Source organism: Neolamprologus brichardi, chromosome 3 (genome assembly GCF_056152115.1).
Source record: "Neolamprologus brichardi isolate AB-2024 chromosome 3, ASM5615211v1, whole genome shotgun sequence".
Classification (NCBI taxonomy): domain Eukaryota; kingdom Metazoa; phylum Chordata; class Actinopteri; order Cichliformes; family Cichlidae; genus Neolamprologus; species Neolamprologus brichardi.
In genome coordinates, this window is record NC_142106.1 from 60,119,413 (window position 1) to 60,141,105 (window position 21,693).

The window sequence follows — 21,693 nt, forward strand, 5'->3', positions numbered from 1 at the left end:
GGATGGACTGAGCTCAGCCTACAGATGAACTGGTGCCAGAGATCATAAAGAACATCAAACAGTCAAATTCAACACTTTTAATGGAAATATGAGATTAATGCTGCAGACAATCATGAACCTGCTGAATTCATGAACATCAAGAATGCAGCGAGTGGTAAAATAAAGATTTGACCTCAGTGTGCTCAGTGTTCCTGTCTATTCCTAACATATTCCTAACATGATAGCTGCACGTTAGAGCTCTAAAACTGGAACTGACACATAAAAATACTGAGAACACAGACTAGCAGCCACTGCATGGCCTCGAGTACCTATGTGGTGCGTTCAAAGAGCATCAGCACAGACATGGTGGGTTCAATAATATAGGACATAACAATTTCTACGGTGAAAATACTATCAATGAATGAGCCATAACATTTTAGCCATGTAAACATGTTATCAGTGGGCTGTCCAACAATTTACATTGATCATTAAAAGATAAAATACGTGAGTCGAGGTCACTACGAGCCATGTGAGGGTCAAACATGGCAGAGAACCTTCCAGCAGCATCTTGGTTTATAATCCGCCTTTGGGTCATCAGTTTAGGAGATGAAGGATCCAAGTAAAATAACAAGTTAAACTAGAAAGCGAAAATTTCAGAAGAAATTTTAAGTGTGCCTATGCCGCTGCAAATCAGTGTCGTTTGCCATTCATCATTCAGATCTGCAGACGCTGTGCACAGAGGTTCATGAGCAGAAGTCCCATTGTACCACGGCAGACCCTGTAGCATTACTTTATTGACCACTTTTCACACATGGTTGCTGTACCCACACAGCTGGCTGTAGCTTTTCATCTCACAGCCCGACACACACCAAAAAAAACAGCCGAGAGAGCACAGACTTTACGCCTGAGAGGCGTGATTGCAGATGCCGCTCAGGTGGGTCCACCTCCCCTGCAGCGGCACTGCAGACCACGCCCCGCCACACACATCAAACACGTAAAATAAATATTTGTGCACTTTTACATTCACTTTGTTATTTTTACACAGTGTTCTGAATGATTAACAATGGTCTACAGCCAATCTTGTGTATTATTATACAAACTTTGGTTGTAAGATTCAGATAACTATTTAATAAAAGCTAAATATTTTATATGAGAGTAAGAAAGAAAAGTATTTATTTGTGCCCCCCTTTGCCTGTTAATGCCCTACCTGGCCCCCTGGCAAAAGCTTTGCTAGACCCGCCCCTGCACAATTACCAGCTGTCAGCTACTTAGAAAAGGATCCTGGTGTTATTTGTCTCTCAGAAACAGTTCATAACTTCAACTCATCCATGTCACCTAAAAGGTAAACCTGTTTCTCCATCACCAGGTCAGCTCTGATGATTCAGTAAGGACATCTCCTGGTTTGGACCAGCCCTTTCTTTCAGCTGTGGCTCCAGCAAACATCAGCTGATACTAGAAATTAAAATCAAAGGAATTCTAACAACAGCTGATCAACCTTAAACGTGCTGCTGTTGTTTAGCGCGATAAACAAACAAGAGAGAAAAGTCGATCATTGATCAGTTTCATGACTGAAGTTTCAACAAGCGAGAGAATGACAGGAGAGGCTGTCATAAAGTTCAACATCAGTAACTTAGCGCACACACAGCTGTATAGAAACTCCGTCGTGCTACAAATAAACTACACCTAAACTCGGTTTATATCTGACCCAAATAGAGTGCAGCTCATAACTTCTTACCTGAAATTCAGTTCACCTCACGCTCCTGCCTTTGGTTTCCCTTATCCACGATTGAGCTCCGCGTTAGCCACCACCGGTCGATCGGCGGCCGCCTCGCCGCCTCTTATGTCTCTTTTCCCGCATGTCCTTTCTGTCAGGGCTAGCTGCCCTTTGTTGGAGCTCCGCGTTAGCCACCACCAAACAACTCAGTTATTTTTCCCACATCGACCAGCATCTGGACAACCACCTTTCACTGTTTATACCGTTACTAAAATGAATAAATGAATTATCGGCACATATAAACGAAAAATAAGTCCAGCTAAGAAACAGTCTCTTGGCGAGCGATCGGGTGGTGAAACGAGTGTCAGCCGCCTCACTGTAAGCCAAGCCCGGGTGCTTTTTAGCGAAGAGACGCTAGCCGCGCTAGCTACTTAGCCGCGCTAGCAGCAACATCGTAAGTTGCTAATATGGGATGTTTTGACAAAACGAGCAGATATTTGACGTTTACACACCTACATTCTCACCTGAAAATATCTTAAAAGTTTATTTTGTGACCTAGAAACAGTAATAAAAGCAATATATTAAAGGAAGTGGTGGCCGCCATTGTTTCACTCGGTAGAGGCGTGCTATGAATTGTGGGATATGGAGTTTTCCACCAAGCATACACCCTTGCGGTTACCGTAACTATTCAATGGCACACTTAATAAATGGTTTTTAGAGAACTGACCATCATCTGTGACTCAAATGCAGAAAAGGAGTCCGAGGTCATCAGACTGCATGTGAATCTGTCCTGGTGAACAACAGCGAGTCCTCCACCACGTCCTAAAAGACGTGGAGTTCAGATGACGGAGCAGCCAGTCGGGCAGATTTCATTCAAGTGGACATAATCAATATTCCCTCTAAGCTGTGCGTGTGCGCAATCCGCTGACACGCTCTCTGCACACAGAAAATCTGCATTGCGCACAAAAAGATATCTAACCTGAATTGAAATTAAAATAAATACATTAATTCAGAACACCAAGGACTCTGTGGACTAAATGTCCAAAAGAAACAAACTTTGAAATCAGACGGTGCAAATGTGATCACAGACAATGTTCCCTCTAAGCTGCACATGTGCAATTGCGCACCGCTGGCACGTCTCTGTGCACAGAAAATCTGCATTGCACACAAAAAAAATCCACCTGAATTGAAATGAAAATAAATACGTTAATAATTCTGTTTTGCAGTGTTAGTCAGTGACTGGCTGCTCCCGTATGGGATTAGAACGATGTCGCCTTATCCCATAGTCCAGCCAATGATTCACATTCGTATATACGCAGCTAATCAACATGGTTGACAGGCTATGACAGTGTCCTTATGTGCCGACACCGGTGTTTTGGTTGATGTGGAGTGAAGCCATGTTAATGACAACGTGATCCAGTGATCCAAGGGACCGCTCACGGAGTTTGTGTGTTCGCTTAGACACATGAAACATTAGAGGGAACATTGGACATAATCCTTATTTTGCTGCCACGTCTCAGTCAGACACATAAAATCTAGAGACTCTTTAATAAAGAGATCGCTTAGAATAAATGATTTGTTTGTTATGGAGCGAACGTTAAGCAGGGCCAACCGAGTTGATGACGGTCGATCTGCAAAATCAACAGCTGACTGCAGCGGCACTTGAAATAAAAACCAATGCACCCCTGTGGACCTGCTGGGCAGGGCGGCAACTCCAGAGCTGGGAGAAGCAATGATCGATGAGCAGACATAGCTGTTATCAATAAAAACAGTCAACGTTTGACGGACACACCGTGAGAAACTGCTTTTGAGCCACAGGTCCCAGGACCGGCGTAACATATTAACTAAATGTCAGGAGAGGAAGTGGCCGCAGGCACCAGGATTCTCCCCACAGCCAAGATGCTAGCCTCTGGTACCTTCTCAGTTTCACCTGGACATCGGCCCTCGTTCCCCTTTTCTGTCTCTTGAGGGTGGAAGTCCTGCGGGTTGTGAAGAGTAGCACACCAGGGCAGGAAGAGTTTTTCTGTTCAGCTGTTACAGTAGCTCTCCACTGGATCTTTGATGTTAAACCCTTTAAGACCTACCATAGAACCAAGTCCGCCAGAGCTTATCTTTAGATAAGCTCACAGAAACGCAAAGAAGGAGATGAAGCATCGCTGAATATGTTTCCAAACCAACTTCATTCTAAACCAAAGACTAGAAAATATGATGAAGCAAATCTTCCCTTTGGTTTCACCTGCACAAGTGCCGACGTAGGTCTCCCTGCAGGATTGGTTTTCCCTGCGTCCCAGCCTCCCAGAAACTATACAGAAAAGCATAAACTCAAACATGACTTTTGAAAACACCAGTGTAGGCTTATAAGGGCTTGAAGGTAAAAAAAAAAACAAACAACTAGAATTTCTGCAAAAATGACGTCACTTCAGGTTTCAGGCAGGTAATGGCGGACATATGATAGTTCTGGCTGACATCTATTCCAACGTAGGAAGTGCTATGAACAGCTGATCGGATTAGCAAAGTGTGTTTCTGGAATATTACTTTTTTGTTGCTGCAAGTGCTTTTCATGCAACTTTTGCAAAGCTATGTTTGGAAGGAAACGGTGACCATATAGCATATAGTTAGGGCTGGACCAGGTGACCCTGAATCCTCCCTTAGTTATGCTGCAATAGATGTAGGCTGCCGGGGGATTCCCATGATGCATTGAGTTTTTCCTTTCCAGTCACCCTTCTCGCTCACTATGTATTAACAGACCTCTCTGTATTGAATCATATCTGTTATTAACCTCTGTCTCTCTTCCACAGCATGTCTTTTATCCTGTCTTCCTTCTCTCACCCCAACCAATCACAGCAGATGGCCCCGCCCCTCCCTGAGCCTGGTTCTGCCGGAGGTTTCTTCCTGTTAAAAGGGAGTTTTTCCTTCCCACTGTTGCCAAAGTGCTGCTCATAGGGGGTCATATGATTGTTGGGTTTTTCTCTGTATCTATGAAGCGCCTTGAGGCGACTTTTGTTGTGATTTGGCGCTATATAAATAAAATTGAATTGAATTGAAGTGAATTGAATTGAATTGAATTAAATTGACCTAGGATAAGCTGGATGCATAAAATATAAGTACAACTCCGGTTTCACATGCAATAATAAACATTATTGCACTAGCTTATGTGGTTGCAGATCTACAGGCATTTAAAAATAGTAACGCAAAACTGAGCGTTCCCGCTCTGACGGGCCTTAAAGGGTTAACAGTATCTCCCAATCATAATTTAAAGCAGCAGAAATTAAGTCAGAACTCAAAAGAGCAAAAATGACTTTACAAAAAATGATTGACGACAGTGAAAAACTACATTGTTGCCTCCAGCGAGCTGCAGCAGCAGAAAAGCCAAACACAGGCGCCATCTTGTTTGACAGAAGATCTTAGCACACAGCAGCTACAAGCATAGATTGCACCACTATTGTTCAAATGGAAGAAAAAGAAAACACTCAATAAAACCTTCGACAGCTGAAACTAATGTAGACAATCAGGGGAGGAAGTCAAACTGAACTTATGACACCAAGCACGATAACTACCAAAATAAAGCAGGAAAAGTAAACTAAGACACCCTAAAGCAACTAAACAGAGCAGCTAACAATAAACAAGAAGTCGAAACTATAAAAACACAGAAGCTAAATGCTAACATGGCTAACACTAGCATCACTGTATGTAGCCCAACTCTTCTCACAGCAACATACAACTGTCATGGCTAGACGTCTCACTGATTGTCTCATGTTAGCTTGTGAAAATATAAAGTCCCAGCAGTACTAGCTGTTTTATATACTGTTTAAAATAAGCTAAATGTGCTTATAATGTGTAAATAAAGGCTGAAGCAGCTAGCACTGTTAGCATCAGCACCAAGCCCTGTTACATTTGTACACTGTTAGAGCAATGGCTCCAATCTACAGCCTTTAAAATAATGATTAAAATGCTCTGATTGCAGCCATTCCCCAACTCTCTGTGAATGGTTCTCATGGCCATTGATCAGTGGGCTTTGATCAGTTGTTACTGATCAATGGTCATGAGAATTTGCATAATTATGATTAAGGAACTGACCTCCCAGCCCATTGTTCCTTCAGTGGGCTGGTTTCAGTCATTATGCAAATGTACTGTTTATAAGATTGAAACCTGCAGTCAGCCGAGATTGAAGAAGTCACCTGGATGATGACGAAACATTTCTCCCACAAAATGCTACGTCCAGATGAACAGAACCAACTTTTGGAGATTTACTTACCTGGATGATTATTGGTTATTGGTAACTTTATTGTCCCTAACGGGAAATTGATTTGCAGTATGTCCGTACAAACAAACAAACAGACAACCAACACATCACATATACACTCCAAAATAATATAATATAATATAAGCCTGAGAAAACAACCTAGATTTTTCATTAAAAAAGTACAATGTGCAATGGCAACACTTATAGTTTAGTGTTATTAACCATGATAATAGCACTAGGTACAAAAGACAATCTATGTCTCTTTGTCTTCACTGCAGGCACTTTATAACGACGACCTGATGGAAGCAGTTGAAAATCATTAAAGAGAGGATGATCTGAACACAGCAGGACAGAGGTCGCCTTCCTCAGCACCTGCCTGTTATAAAAGTCCACAAGCTGGACCTGAGACCTCCCTGAAATCTGACCAGCCACTTTAACCAGGTTGTTAAGTCTGGTCTTATTATTCAGGGACATATTACCGTACCAAGCAATGATACAGAAAGTTAAAACAGATTCAATGAAACTTTTATAAAAAAGAGTCATCATTTCAGATGAAACATTGAAACCTCTCAACCTCCTTAAAAAGTCATTGTTGAACCTTTTTCACTGTAGCAGCAAGATGTGACTCAAAGGACAGAGTCTTATCAAGAACAACCCCCAAATACTTATAACTGTCCACCAGTTCAATGGCTGCACATTTACCACTGTTAGTGCAGGATGGGGGGATGACTTCCTGAAGTCAATAACCATGTCCTTGTTTTCAAGGTGTTGATTATTAAGAAGGACTGATCACACCACGAAACAAACTCATCCACAACAGGCCCATGGGAATCCTCTTCACCGTGAAGGAGGCTTACAATGACTGTGTCATCTGCGTATTTAATGAAATGCCTGTTGGCCTGTGTGCTGCAACAGTCATTAGTGTACAAAATATACAGTAGAGGAGAGAGACAACAACCTTGTGGTGAGCCAGTAGAAGAGTTCAGCTGTTTGGAAAAACAACCGTTTACTCTCAGACACTGAGATCTGTCAGTTAAAAAGTCTAAAATCCAACCAACAAGATTAAGATCAAGTTTAAACTGGTTAAGAAGCTTATCAACTAAAAGATGTGGCTGGATAGAATTAAAAGCTGAAGAAAAATCAATAAATAAGAGCCGAGCATGAGCTTTGGCACCTGAAGATGGTGATAAAGGAAGTTCAACAGAGTGACCACTGCATCATCAACACCTCTACGAGGCCTGTATGCAAATTGTAGTGGGTCTATAAACTTCTCTACTTGCTGCAGGATCTCCTTCCTCACAAGTTTTTCAAAGGACTGTTAAAGCGACAGGCCTAAAATTATGTAATGATGTAGGTTTTGTAATCTTAGCAACTGGAGAAATAATTGATTTTTCCCTCTGGAACCTTCTGTTGCTGAAGTGATAAAAGAAAGATGTAATAAAAAATATCGCATAATTGCTCAGCACATGTTATAAGCAACTGGCCACAAATATTATCAGGACCTGGACTTTTGTTACTCTTACTCATTTTAAAAAGATTTCCCACCCTTCTTTCATCAAAGAACAAAGCTGGGGGGGCTCTGGTGCTCTCTATTAAGAAATCAAGTGTATTCCTTGAATTATAATTATCATTAAATCTCAAATAAAATCTATTCAGCTCATTGGCTAACTGAGAGTCTGAACTAAAACCAGGGAGACTCATCTTATTACAGTCACTGTAACAGTGAGCAGTCATGTGTTTCATGCCTGCCCAGGCCACCCTTAAGTTATTGCTACCCATCTCCGCCTCTACCTTATCCTTGTATTTTATTTTGGCTTTTTTAATTTCTGATCTGATCTCCTTCCTAATTTCTCTAACTTTCAAGATATTCCCTTCAATAAAAGCTTTTTTCCTTTCAGGAATCAGCCTCATAAGAGCTTTTGAAGACCATGGTTTGTTATTAGGGAAAACATGCACAACCTTTGAAGGAATAATCATGTCTCTGCAAAAGGAGATATAGCTGCAGACAACGTCAGTGAGTTCATTAATGTCTCTACATGATTCTATAAACACTGACCAGTCTGTACAGTCAAAGCAGCCCTGCAGGGCTAAAGAGGCGTCGTCACTCCAAACCTTTATGCGGTGTTTCCTCACTTTCTCTCTTCTCAGTGCAGTCTTGTAAACTGGCAGAAGATGCACCGTGTTGTGATCCGAGGATCCGAGGGCGGGGCCAGCCACAGATGTATACGCACCTTTTATGGAACCGTAACATAGATCCAGAGTCTTATTGAAGCGTGTGGGACAGTTCACATACTGATAAAAACTGCTCAGTGTTTCCTTCAAGTCCCCAAGAACAATATTAGGAGCCTCAGGAGAGAGAGATTGTAGTGAGTGGATGACGTTGAAGATGGTGTCAGTCCCATTCTTAGGATTCGCTTTAGGGTGGACGTAAACGACGGTGACGTTGATCTGTGGGAATTCCCTCGGCAGATAAAACGGCCTCAAAGACACAGAGAGGAGCTCAATGTCAGGCAGGCACACTTGTCTACGAACGGTCACGTTTTTACACCATTTCTGATTTATATACAAACACACCCTTCCTCCTTGAGATTTCTGGGTAGCTTCGGGGTCTCGATCCAAACGTATGGGAAACCCGAAGCCATTTAGTTCCAAAGAACAATCAGGGTCAGAGTCCTTGAGCCAAGTCTCTGTGAATGCCATTAGACATGTATCCCTGTAGTCACGTAAGTGTGCGACATTCAAATGCAGTTCATCCAATTTACTCCTCAGAGACTTCACATTAGCCAGTATTATTGATGGTAAAGGAATACGATTGTATCATATTTACAATCGCTGACATAGGCCTCCCTTCTTACCCCGCTTCCTTGCTTTGACTCTGTTAAAGACAAAAGTGCCCCTGTCGTTACTGGATAATCCATAGCTGGGAAACACTGGAGGGTGAGAAGAGTCCAGAGACGGGCCTTTCCACCGAAGATCCAGAAGAAACTCCCGTGAGTATGTAATTGTTTAAGAGTAGCAATGACTCCAAACAACCGTCAGGATTGCCAATAAAACCATGCGAAATAAAAAACCCATCTTCGTTGCTATAGGATTTTCTCAGGCAAAAAATATATATATAAAGAAATAAAAGAATGAAATAAAATGAGTTAAAACACTGACAGAGAGAGACAACCTGCTGGTTGCCGCAAGAGCAGCGCCCCTCTTTCTAGTCTAGATTGAGAATGCATCAAGATCACTCACTCACCCTTCCCTCCCGCCTCTCAGCTGCTGAAACTCACAGTTTGTTACCATGGAAGAGTCACTCCTTCATCTGAGATGAAGCCTGATAGTCTGACTGATGCAACATAACATTCAGTCTACACTTTGTTTTTGTGCAAAGATGATAAGCAGACTAAAGGAAAAATATATGAACTCAGTTCCACCACTGTTAAAAAAAACAAAAAAAAAACAGTGTCTGACTCGCAATCTGCTGCTGCAGTAATGTAAGTAAAATAATCTGAAAGTCACTATTTGACTAAATTATTTAGATGAAAAAATATATATTTAACACATTTGAGGAAATACTAATAACATAAACAAGTTAAATGTCCAATTTAGAAATCTTATTCTTTTTTGCTCTATAAAATAGTTGTTTTTATTTTTCAATCACTCATCGTAGCAGTAGGATTTACATGAAAATAAAAATAAATTAGGTGTGAGTGAAAAAGTACACTTTTGGCACTCTCTGGGCAACTGACTCAGTGACTCAAATGACTTAAAAAACCCGATTAATTTTGGTGAGTGACTCATTTAAACTCGATTCGGTAAAAAGAATCAAATTTACCATCACTAATACAAATCCCTTTGGAGAAAACAGCTTTAAAACATGTATTGTTAAATTCCAGATGTTTCTTTGCAAGGAAAAGTCAAACACTGAAACAATACCACCAGTAACCTCCTACATATGGAAATGTGCTGTCATTAAAGACATAATAATTTCATTAATACCCAATATCCAGCAAAATATGTAATTTGTACAGTTTGTTCCTAAGGAAATCAAATGTATATATTGTGGAAAATTAGCCAAATTTATGTAAAATGGCCAGTACATGAATTTTGTTTAAAAATAAACAAACATATGACTGTGAAAAAATTTTACACAGTAATTCAGATTCTAATATTCCACTCCAATATTAATATAAGTTCAGCTAAAAGCTCTATAGATAAGTCAATCAATAATATAATTCACATTTTAAATGATCATATGTGTTAAAGTTTGACTGACCTGAGAGTTTCCACTGCACACTGTGAACTCTTTAGTCCAGCAGACAGAAGCTTCACTCCTGAGTCCTGCAGGTCAGAGTTACTCAGGTCCAGCTCTCTCAGACTGGAGGACTGGGCACTAAGGACTGAGCACAGGGCTTCACAGCTTCTCTCTGACAGGTTACAGCCACCCAGTCTGAAAAATAAAAGATAATCTATAATACTTATGTAAAGTTTGTTATTATATTACATGCCATCTTTTTATTTTTGATGAAACCTTAACATACTACGATACAACATCATATGGATGAACTTGAATAAAATGTTTTTTTTAAATTATATCTTTATTTGGATTGGACAAGAAAAAAACATCTGCATAGCAGTATATGAATGACATGGGAACAAAGTCCTCCCAGGTTTTAGATTAAGTCCAGGAGAGTAAATGATAAACAAAGTGATCAGAGGGTGCATATTAACCTCCACTAGCTATTACTAGGAGAGTTGCTCGCATGCTCTCCCGAAGGAGATATATAGAACACATTACATGGAACTATAAACACAAACTGGGGGGGAGGGGGGTTCCCATGCTGCAATCATGGTGAACAAATAAGTAAATAAACAAGCCATAGTAATAGAAGTAAAAAAAAAAACAAAAACAAAAAAACAACAACAACCAAGTAGTAGTGAGATCAAGTGAAGTCAGCCCTCGTGGGGGTAATGAATTGGATCCAATTGTTCCAAATTTGGTAGAATTTGGCTTTTTGATTTCTTAACAGATATGTAAGTTTTTCCATCCTAAACATCTCTAAAATGATCCCAAACCAGTCATCTAGGGTACGCTGGGCTGGGCTTAACCATCTTCTAGTAATGGTTTTTTTACTTGCCACCAAGAGTAATTGCACCAACTTAATCTCACTCCTACGTTCCAGAAAGGGGACCAAACCATGTATAAAACCTTAAAATCTAAAGGTATTTGAACGTTAAAGACTGCACTTAAGGAGACCTGAACACCTATTCAAAAGTTTTTTAACTTGGGAGAGTCCAAAAGTTCCAAGAGTTCCAAAAGACATGAAAATGGTTAGCAACAGTTGAGCCGCATTGTCTCCAGCATTGCATATAATCCCCTTTGTATCTCTCCTGATATGGAGTCTTGAAGTACCTAATAATATTCTTCCAGCCATATTCCTTCCAGCTCATAGAACTGGACGTGGACCACTGGCAGTACCAAACATTTTCCCACTCCCCCACAGAAATAGCAATCCCTGATTCCCTTTCCCATTTATCCTTAGTGTATAAAGTATTATCCTTGCTGGCACTAGAGAGAGCTTTGTATAGTTTAGAAATAGATTTAGTAGGGGTCATGGTTGTGGCATTTTTCAGGATGAGGAAAAAATGCTACTCAACATCATGGAAGTTGGCATTCATGATCAATATATGATCTCAGCTGTAAGTATCTATGAAAGTTGTATTTTGTCAGGTTATGATTGTTCCGTAAGGCCTCAAATCTGAGCACCATATTTCTATGAGTAAGAGAGAGGAATGTTGTAAGGCCATAGGATATCCATTCTTTAAAGTTAGAGTCGTGTCTGTTTGGAATAAAATCCGAGTCGAAAGCAAGCCACCTGAAAATTTTTAGCATTTTGTGTATCCCACAGATGTTGATTACCTTCTGCCAAACTTGGAGGGTGTGGGTTAACCAGGGGTTCCACAGATTTTCCAGCTGGCACATTAGACCCTTATCTGCCATTACAGCTTGTAGAGGGAATCGGTCCAACAGGTTGGACTCCAGTTCCTTCCACCTAGTCGTGTATGTTTCGTTGTACCAATATAAGAGGGGGGTTATTTGAGCGGCATAATAGTAATTCCTGAGGCAGGGGAGACCCAATCCTCCCTTTTCCTTGGGGAGCTGGAGGGTAGCATATTTAATCCTTGGCTTTCAGCCCTGCCAGATACATCTGGGGATCCATTTGTCCCACTCAATAAATTGGTAATCGCTCACTTCTATTGGCAAGTTTCTAAAAAGATAAAGCAGTCTGGGGAGTGTGTTCATCTTGATTGCGGTTACCCGGGAGCTGAGACTCAAGAAGGGGACCAGATTCCATCTGTGCAAATCACCTTTTATACTTGCAGATATCGGCTCGTAGTTTGCCTGAAAGAGCCCCAAAAGGTCTGCAGTCAAATATATTCTCAGGTACTTAATTTTCTCATTATCCCAATTTACTTTAAATTCCCTACGTAAAGCTGCAGAAGCTGTATAATATAAAGTCATCACCTGTGTTTTTGAAATATTGACCTTATAACCAGATAACTTCCCCAAATCACTTAAAGTAGACATCAACTCACTAAAAGACCTCTCTGGCTCCCCCAGGCAGACCAGTACATCATCGGCAAACATCACCACTTTATGTTCAACTCCTGACAGCGCAACACCAATAAAGTTATGATTTTGTCTAATCGCTTGGCCTAATGTTTCTATGAATAAATCAAAGAAGTGTCGAGATTGCACAACCCTGGCTACAGCCACGTTCCAGAATAAAGGGCTTAGACAAATCATCATTTACCTTATTACGGGCTGAGGGTCGAGCATACAGACCTTGGATTACTCTAATAAACTTGTCTTGAAAGCCAAACTTCCCCAGAACCTTATACAGAAATACCCATCTGACAGAGTCGAAGGCTTTCTCAGCGTCCAAGCTTCCTATTATTGATTGAGTTTTGTTCTTTTGTATTTGAGTAGGGATGTGTAATACTCTCCTAATATTGTCAGTTGTTTGTCTATAGTGAATGAAACCAGTCTGATCTAAATTAATGAGGTCAGGTAGAAACTTCTCCAGTCTACGAGCAAGAATAGAAGTAAATAGTTTGTAATCCAAGTTAAGGACACTGATTGGTCGATAGTTTCCACATTATCGTTTATCTTTCCCCTCTTTTGGGATAACTGAAGTAGTTGCCTCCCTCCAGAGGGGTGGGATTTCTCCCTCCTGTAGGATAGTTAAATGACTTCAGCAATGTGGGGAATAGATCTGCCCTCGGGGTGCGATACCACTGAGAACTGAACCTGTAGAAAAGCCTGTGTTAGTGTGAACTACATTATTCAGCAGCCTCTGGGCAGTAATGGGATTCATGGGATGTCTGAGCTAGATGGTCTTCGTTTGTTCCTGGGCTAACGATTGAGGAGAGAGATGCTGGGAAGGGAAGCAAATAGCCCATCCTGTATTTCTTGGGGATGGTGTGCGTCACATAAACATGAGTTAATGTTCCATGCTTAAGATGTTTACCCTGCTACTCATGTGTATTCGTTTTAGTTACCTTTAGCATATGTGCTAGTTAGCGATAGCTTTGGCAGCCCAGTTATTTAATTGTGTTGGGCTTGTTACAGCTTTGTTTGTTCCCTCTGCCAATTTATGTGAATTTGTATACTGTAATATCTGTATCACTGTATTACGTAGTGGCTAAGTAGGGGGCTGACTGTTTACTAAGTGCATCAGTGTAAATAGGTCATCTCTTGTGTTGGAGTGCCCTCTTGTGGCGCCTTTTGGGTAGTGCCTTAGTAAACCCTGTAAGAAGTGGTATCAGACTGATTTGTAGTGGAGGAATTTGTTGCCAGTTTTCTTAATCTTTAATCTGTATTCATGTTGTAATGCATACCCTGTTCTTAATCATAGAAACCACACCATATCACCTCTCCACATCCTCCTACTGTATGCCATACCCCCCTGTACCATCCATCTGACCGCCAATAAACTTCACCTGTGGTAATCTAATCCCTGGATGTCAGCCTCTCCTTCTGACCGAGGATAGCTACTATTGCAGCACCACCCAGCATTAAACTGACGTACACCATTCTGTACAGAACCCGTCCGGCCCAACTGCCTTACCTGGTTTTAATCTGGAAAGAGCTGCATTAATTTCTTCCACTAAAATTGGGATGCGTTAGAAACTCATTTTGAGAGACGGGGAGTGAAGGTAATTCTAGAGAGCTAAGAAAGGCATCTATACAATTCTCCTCCGTAGCATTGGGCTGTGGGTACAGCTCCCTAAAGAAGGTCTCAAAACATTTCTGAATGTCTTCTAATTTTGTTTCCAGAATATTAGTCTTGGGGTCCTTGATTTGGTATATTGTACTTTCCTTTAGTTGTTTGCGTAATTTATGTGCCAGATATTTTGCAGATTTCCCTCCTGTCTCATAGTATTTCTGCCTCAAAAAAATTAAGTTATTTTGGTAAATGGACTGGTTCTTATATAGCGCTTTTCTACTCTGTCCGAGCACTCAAAGCGCTTTATACAGCTAATTCATTCACCCAATCACACCCATTCACACAAGCACTTCTAAGCTTAAGTGCGCAGTATCTAACATTCATACACATTCACACTCCGATGGATGCATCGGAGAGCAACATGGGGTTAGTATCTTGCCCAAGGATATTTGGCATGCAGACTGGAGCAACCTGGGATTGAACCACCGACCTTGCGGTTAGTGGCTGATCCGCTCTGCCACCTGAGCTACAGCCACCCCATTTTGGGCCTCCTGGGTGTAAATATCATTAATTTCACCCTGTATTTTCCTGATATCCTGCTTTACAGTAGGATTTGTGGTGTTTATGTCTTCCTGTTCTTTCAACTTTAAATTTGCCTGTAGATCTGCTAATTTTTGCCCTTTAATTCTCTTTAAGTGGGAGGCAATAGAAATTAATTTACCTCTCATTACCGCTTTGAGCGTATCCCAAAGAATAGTTGGAGATACCTCCCCTGTGTCATTAACATCTAGAAATTCTTTAATGTCTACCTTTAATTTGGAAACTATGGCAGGATCATTAAGGTGCGAGTTAAATTTCCACAGTGTGGTAAGTTTTTTCCTAGCCACCTGCAAAGATAGAGAGATAGGACTGTGGTCAGATAGATCTCTTGTTAATATGTCACAGTCCCTGACCCTAAACCTTTCAACTTTAAACATGAAAAAGTAGTCGAGCCTTGCATACACTTTAAATGAACCAGAGTAATGAGTGAAATCTCTGGTAGATGTGTAGCAATCCCTCCATACATCTATTATCCCCATCTCTACCATGAATTGACTTTTCTAGTAAGTGCTGTTACCTGGTTGGTCGGGGTGGAGGAGTCTAGTTTAGGGTCAAGTCTGAAGGCGACCATTCTCCCCCCAATTTCTCCCTATTTTCCACCCAGACAACAAAACTGAAAACCATATCCCAGACTGGCCCAGCCAATTCCAGTTTCCAACAATGGCTACTATTACTGCAGCTACTTAGTTTTAATATTACTCTTATTACTCTTTCTGGGTCGCAAAATAAACTTTTAACACATTTTCAGGCGAGAATGTGGCTGTGTAAACGTCAAATAACTTAAACATGTTATTGTTTGGCCTTTTTCAGTGCTTTAGTTGTGTTTTATTTGTTGGTGAGTAAATCATTTTGGCTGAGATTAAAGTTATTAGATTAAATTAGATTAAATAAAACTTTACTAATCCCTCGGTAGGATTCCTCTGGGGTTCTCACATAGCTGAATAAACTGCTGTGTGAAAACAGCAGTTTATTCGACCATCTACGCCAGCGTCCGGTTATATTTTAGACAGCAAGGAGCAGATGGCAGGTGACGTAATTCTGAAGGCTAGACCGTCCAATTTCACAGTCGCTCATTTCCGGTCTACCCGGCTTTCGGAGGACCCGGCCCACTTAGACCACAAAGGCCGGATCCTCAGGTGGACGCAACCTCTTAATTTGGACACCCCCGGCCTGTTTCCGGCCGGACAATAATAACGGTGACATTTAACTTATTTTATCCGATAAATAAACACTGTAAGATTTAAGTTTTTTGTATATATATGTACATGTATATCCCCCCAGCCCCTTTGAATGTGTCCCTAATTCTGAGGTCTCAAGGTTGGCAAGTAGGTGCTAGGCTTGTTCCACATCAGTCTAAAATTGTATGTAACTATGAATAATGTGATGCCATGTCCACCAGGAGAGACTGGACAGTATAGCTGTAAAACAAATATGCCAGCAGTTCATTTCAGCTAACGAGAGGAGCAGGCATGTGTTTATTGTGTGGGCATGTAGTCCATGTCTGTTGCTGTAACAGTAGTTCATGTTTAGAATAAAACATCCCAGCTCACTGATCTGATAGAGGGCAGTAGTGCCTAAAATGTTGCATAATGTTGCTGAGAGATCTTTTACTTTGTGGTAATCTTAGATGAGTAGTTTTATGGACAAAACCCACCAGATCATTCAGTGTTCCCTTAGTGCTAATGTGTCAGAGATGTTGGTGTACTATAACTGAAGTAATGTTGTTAAGTCCTTAAAGTCATATTCTTTTATTGTCATGACTGTATTTGAAGCTATTTCTACTTTTGTATGATACCTGATTTATATGGAATATGGGTGAAGTAAACTAAAGCCTAAAGTCATTTGTTTAATAGTAATTTAACATTTTATAATTCACATATAAAACTATGAATTGTAATTTTAAATGGTTTAAAAGCATGTAGAATAGCATATGTAGGCAAGTATATTTCTCCCTTTTTTTTTTAAATCAGGAAGCAAAAACCAAAAGGAAAAAGTTAGAAATGGGGCAGGGGTTGATGGTTGAACCATCCGTCCCCACCAATGCCACAACCAAATCTACGCCCTTGCCCACAAGACTCACTTCCCATAAAGATATATTAAATTACCACAGCGCATAAACTCAATAGCAGCAGGCAACCCCCTCTTAAAACAGTAACAAGTGAAAAAAGTTAGGAATGAACTGAAAACATTTGAATATAACTGGAGCTTGAAAGCTCCTAAGCTGGCTTCTGACAGTGGAGCACTTCCACTGACACCCTCACAACTTGAAGGGAAACCCCTTATTACTCCCTGAGTTAGGGGGCCTTCCACTGCGACGGCACTCACAGCACGAGAAGCCCCACCCATTTTACCTCGACAGTAACCATAATTCACCATGTTGTCCATAGCTAATACATAACATTAAATTAGTTCTCTTCACGTCTGTATACTTGCAGCTTCTCTCTATATCCCGCAGCTCCTCGGATCTGACGCGGACGCCGATCACCAACTCCCCGCCACAGCGGGCCTCTTTGTAGTTTTTCTCTGGGGGTTGCCGGTGGTGTAATCACCTTTACCGGCAGGCCCCGACTTGCCAGGTCAGCTGTTGCCTCCTCCACCGTGTTGTAGGTTTTCGCTCCTTCTTCGAAAAAAAACCTTAAGGCGCGCTGAGTAGAGGGTCCTAAACCGTACATTCTTCTCTTTTAGGACCTTTCGTGCCTCTGCATACTCCTTCCTCAAAGCCATGATCTCAGGAGGGAAATCGTGGTCGAGGTTGATCTTGCTGGAATTCAGCATAAAACCTTTCTTTTGCCAAGCGAGCCTCAGCACTTTTTCTTTAACCGTGAAGCACAAGAATTTTACCAGGATCGATCTGGGTTGGGAGCCGTCTGGAGGGAGTAACGATAACACTCTGTGTGCTCTCTGAATTTGTAACGGTGTTGATGGTGGGATGGCGAGATTCTCCTGGAGTAGCTTCTCCACAAAGTGGGCCATAGATAGAGCTCCCGGTTCTGCTCCCTCCGGCACCCCGTACAGCCTGAGCGACTCCCTCCTCGAGTAAGCCTCCAGTGATGTTAGTTTTGTTTGAAACTTTTCCTGCATTGTTAGTATCTCAGACAAAATCTCGTCTGTGTTCTGGAGCTTATCTTTGTGTTCAGCAACCCTGGTTTCCACATCGTTAAGCCACACATTGGCTTTATCCAACTCACCCCTTATTTCCAGCAGTTGTGCTTTCGTGTCTTTTCGAAATTCTTTTACCTCTTTCCCAATGCCTCTCAGTTCTTTCAGTATCAGCGTCACACTTGCTGGGTCATCCTCATCTTCTGTCCCAGAATCCTCGCGGCTAGGAGTGGGAGAGTGGCCCCGGCTAGCCCCATAGGGGCTAACGTTAGCCCCTTCTGTTAGCTGCACGTTGTCATCTTCCACGTTTTCGAACGTTAACTTCTTAGCTCTTTTGTTCTTTCTATACGTCATTTAGGCCCCTTTTTCCTCTTTATGTGCACTTAGTGTATTGATTTACTTGGGGCAGTTTTAATAAGTTTCGGTTGAGAGCTCTCTTACTAGGTTGCCATCCCCACGAGCGCCGGAACCGGAAGCCTTGAATAAAATGTTTAATTGGTTCATTTTAAAAAACAAAATATCTTGAGGCTGGGCTTGAGGAACGAGGCTGAAGCTCAAAGGCCACAGTGACTGACAGCTGCGAGTAAAGTGACTTGAATCCTTGTTGACTTACAGGCAATCGGACGATTACAGAGAAGGCAGGCAAGCACTACATGTTTCTGTTACTTCATGGTATACTATTTGTCACCGTTTTAACACTTGGTTCTTATGTTTCTTCTGTAATATTTTGAATTAATGTTCACTGATCCCTAGAAGGTTCGACTTATACTGGGATATACACTTAGTACTTTAAAGTTAAGGTTATATGGAGTTTCTATGTAGCAGGAGTTTGGGCTAGGAGGTTGAAGTTGTTGGGAATATACTGCAGTCACCTTAGTTCAGAAAGGGGACCTAGTGGGTGGGGTGGGGTGGGGGGAAACTATGGCCCCGAGTTATTGTTCCTGTGTTTGTTTGCTTTGGTTGTATGTGGGTTTGTTTTTTTGTTTTTTTTTTGTTTTGTTTTCTCTTGTCTCCTCCCATGTACGGTCATCTTGTCATTGTCACCAGATTTCAGTAAAACATATATATGGCTAGTTATAGCACTAACAATAGTACTATTACATTCTTGTCTTGGAATGTGAAAGGCTTGAACGGTACGGTAAAGAGATCTCGGGTTCTCAGCCACTTAAAACATCTCAGTGCAGATGTAGCTTTTCTCCAGGAGACTCATTTGCGAGTCGAAGATCATAAAAGACTTAAACCTTCATGGATAGGTCATATGTTTCACTCAAACTTTGATATTCGAGCCAGAGGAGTGGCAATTTTAATTAGGAATGAGATACATTTTTCTCTCACTAAATTGATTGCTGACAAAAATGGACGATATCTAATTGTTGTAGGGACCCTCATGAATAACCCAGTGGTTTTAGTGAACGTCTATGCCCCAAACTTTGACAACGCTCTGTTTGCTAATAATCTTTTGAGGATGATTCCTGACTTAAATACACACCTCCTGATATTCGGAGGTGATTTAAACTGCGTTATTGACCCAGCTTTAGACAAATCTGCCACTGGCTCTAAAGCATCATCTGCTATGTCCAGGGCTTTCTCACACTTTTTGACCCAAAATGGATACATTGATCCTTGGAGGTTTTTTAATCCCCAAGCCAGAGAATATTCCTTTTTTTCAAATGTTCATCACACATATTCTCGGATCGATTACTTTTTTATAAATGGCTCCATGGCTTCTAAGGTTTGCAACTCTGAATATCTCCCGATTGTTATATCTGATCATGCTCCATTAGTCCTGGATATGGCTTTGTCTCCTGGCTATAGACCTCAGCACCCATGGAGGTTGAACTCTCTTCTTTTGTCTGATTCAGTGTTCTGTGACTATATATCATCTGCAATTGATAACTTCTTAACTACGAATGAGTCTGAGGATATCTCAAATTCTCTGCTATGGAAAACTCTTAAAGCATACCTCAGGGGCCAAATAATTTCCTATTTATCTCACCTATCTAAATCAAAGAAAGCTAAGCAAAATGAACTTTCTGCCAAAATTCAAGCTCTAGACCGGCAACACGCTCAAACTCCCTCACCTGAAATATATAAGCAGCGTCTTAACCTGCAATCGGAGTTCAGTCTCCTGTCGACCCATGATGCAGAGCAATTGTTATTACGGTCCCGTGGCAACTATTATGAACATGGTGATAAAGCCTCTCGTCTGCTAGCCCACCAGCTACGTCACCAATCGGCATCTTGCCAAATTTTGCAAATTAGAAATGAATCGGGAACTTTGACTTCTGATCCAACGGAAATCAACTCAATTTTTAAGTCATTTTATAGTTCTCTGTATACATCAGAGTTCCCCTCTAATTCTATTTATATGAACCAGTTTCTTAACAAATTGGATACCCCTACAATTACAACCTCAACAGCAGCAGAAATTGATGCACCACTCACTTTGGATGAGGTTATATCATCAATCACATCCTTACAGTCTGGAAAGTCCCCTGGTCCCGATGGGTTCCCTGCCAAATTTTAAAAGAAATTCCACTTAAAACTGGCCCCTTTGCTGCTGTCGGTTTTTGAGGAGTCACTGAAATGCGGCTCTCTCCCTCAGACACTAAGACAGGCTTCTATCTCATTACTGCATAAAGAGGGAAAGGATCCTACCTGTTGTGGCTCCTATCGACCAATAAGCCTTCTTAATGTAGACTTTAAAATCTTATCCAAACTGCTAGCAACCCATTTGGAAAGAGTTCTCCCTTCTATTATATCAGACGAACAGACAGGCTTTATTAAAGGAAGACATTCCTTTTTTAATATACGGTCCCTTCTTAATATAATATACTCCAAAAATCATAGCACCGTCCCTGAGGTGGTGATCTCATTGGATGCTGAAAAAACATTCGATCGAGTGGAATGGGAGTATCGTTTCGCAGTCTTGAGGAAATTTGGTTTTGGTGACAGTTTTATATCTTGGATTCACCTTTTATATACTACGCCACTGGCATCTGTTTCTAATAATGTGAATCACGTGGTACAAATCAAGGTTGCCCATTCTCACTTTTATTTTTCACTTTAGCAATAGAGCCTCTTTCTGTGACTCTCAGAACCTCGCCTCTGTTTCAAGGGGTTATTCGTGGTGGTACGGAATATAGGGTTGCTCTGTATGCAGATGACTTATTACTTTATGTTACAAATCCAACAATTCATTTATCCTCTGTAATGAAAATACTTCTGAGTTTTGGCTCTTTCTCTGGGTACAAGATTAATATACAAAAATGTGAATGTTTTCCTATAAACCCAGCTGCAAAAGAGCTTAGACAGACAGATTTTAATTTCCATTTAGCTTCTTCAGGTTTTAGATATCTAGGAGTGCATATTACCAGTTCATTTAAAGCTTTGCGAACAGCAAATCTTAACCCTTTGCTGATCTATGTAAGGTTGGCTTTTCAAAGGTGGGCAAATCTTCCTGTATCACTTCTTGGCAGGATTAATATTATAAAAATGAATATTCTACCTAAATTCCTCTATATTTTTCAGTGTATCCCATTGTTTCTACCTAAGTCCTTTTTCAAATCTGTGAATCAAATGATTTCATCATTTATATGGGCAAATAAGACCCCCAGGATTAGTATGACCTCATTACAACAGGGTAAGCTCAGTGGGGGTCTTGCTCTGCCCAACTTGATGTTTTATTATTGGGCAGCCAACATTCAGAAGTATACCTATTGGCTGACTGATCCTCAGGCTTCTTGGTGTTGCCTTGAGGCTCAATCATATTTCTCTTCCTCACTCCCAGCACTATTATTTTCATCCCTTCCTGTCTCCTTGTTACGATTCACAGACAA

General features: G+C 41.1%; 1 protein-coding gene across 10 annotated transcripts in view; it reads right to left on the bottom strand.

The window, feature by feature from the left end:
* The window catches only part of LOC118453432 (protein NLRC3-like), an 815,502-nt gene that overhangs the window by 627,680 nt on the left and 166,129 nt on the right, over positions 1-21,693 (bottom strand). For 7 of the 10 annotated variants that reach the window (XM_087837967.1, XM_087837991.1, XM_087837978.1 and 4 more), the window contains one exon: positions 10,201-10,374. The exons of the other annotated variants lie outside the window; for them this stretch is intronic. In XM_087837967.1, coding sequence (XP_087694093.1) covers positions 10,201-10,374 — 174 coding nt within the window. The remainder of the gene's footprint in view (positions 1-10,200; positions 10,375-21,693) is intronic. 10 annotated transcript variants of the gene reach the window in all.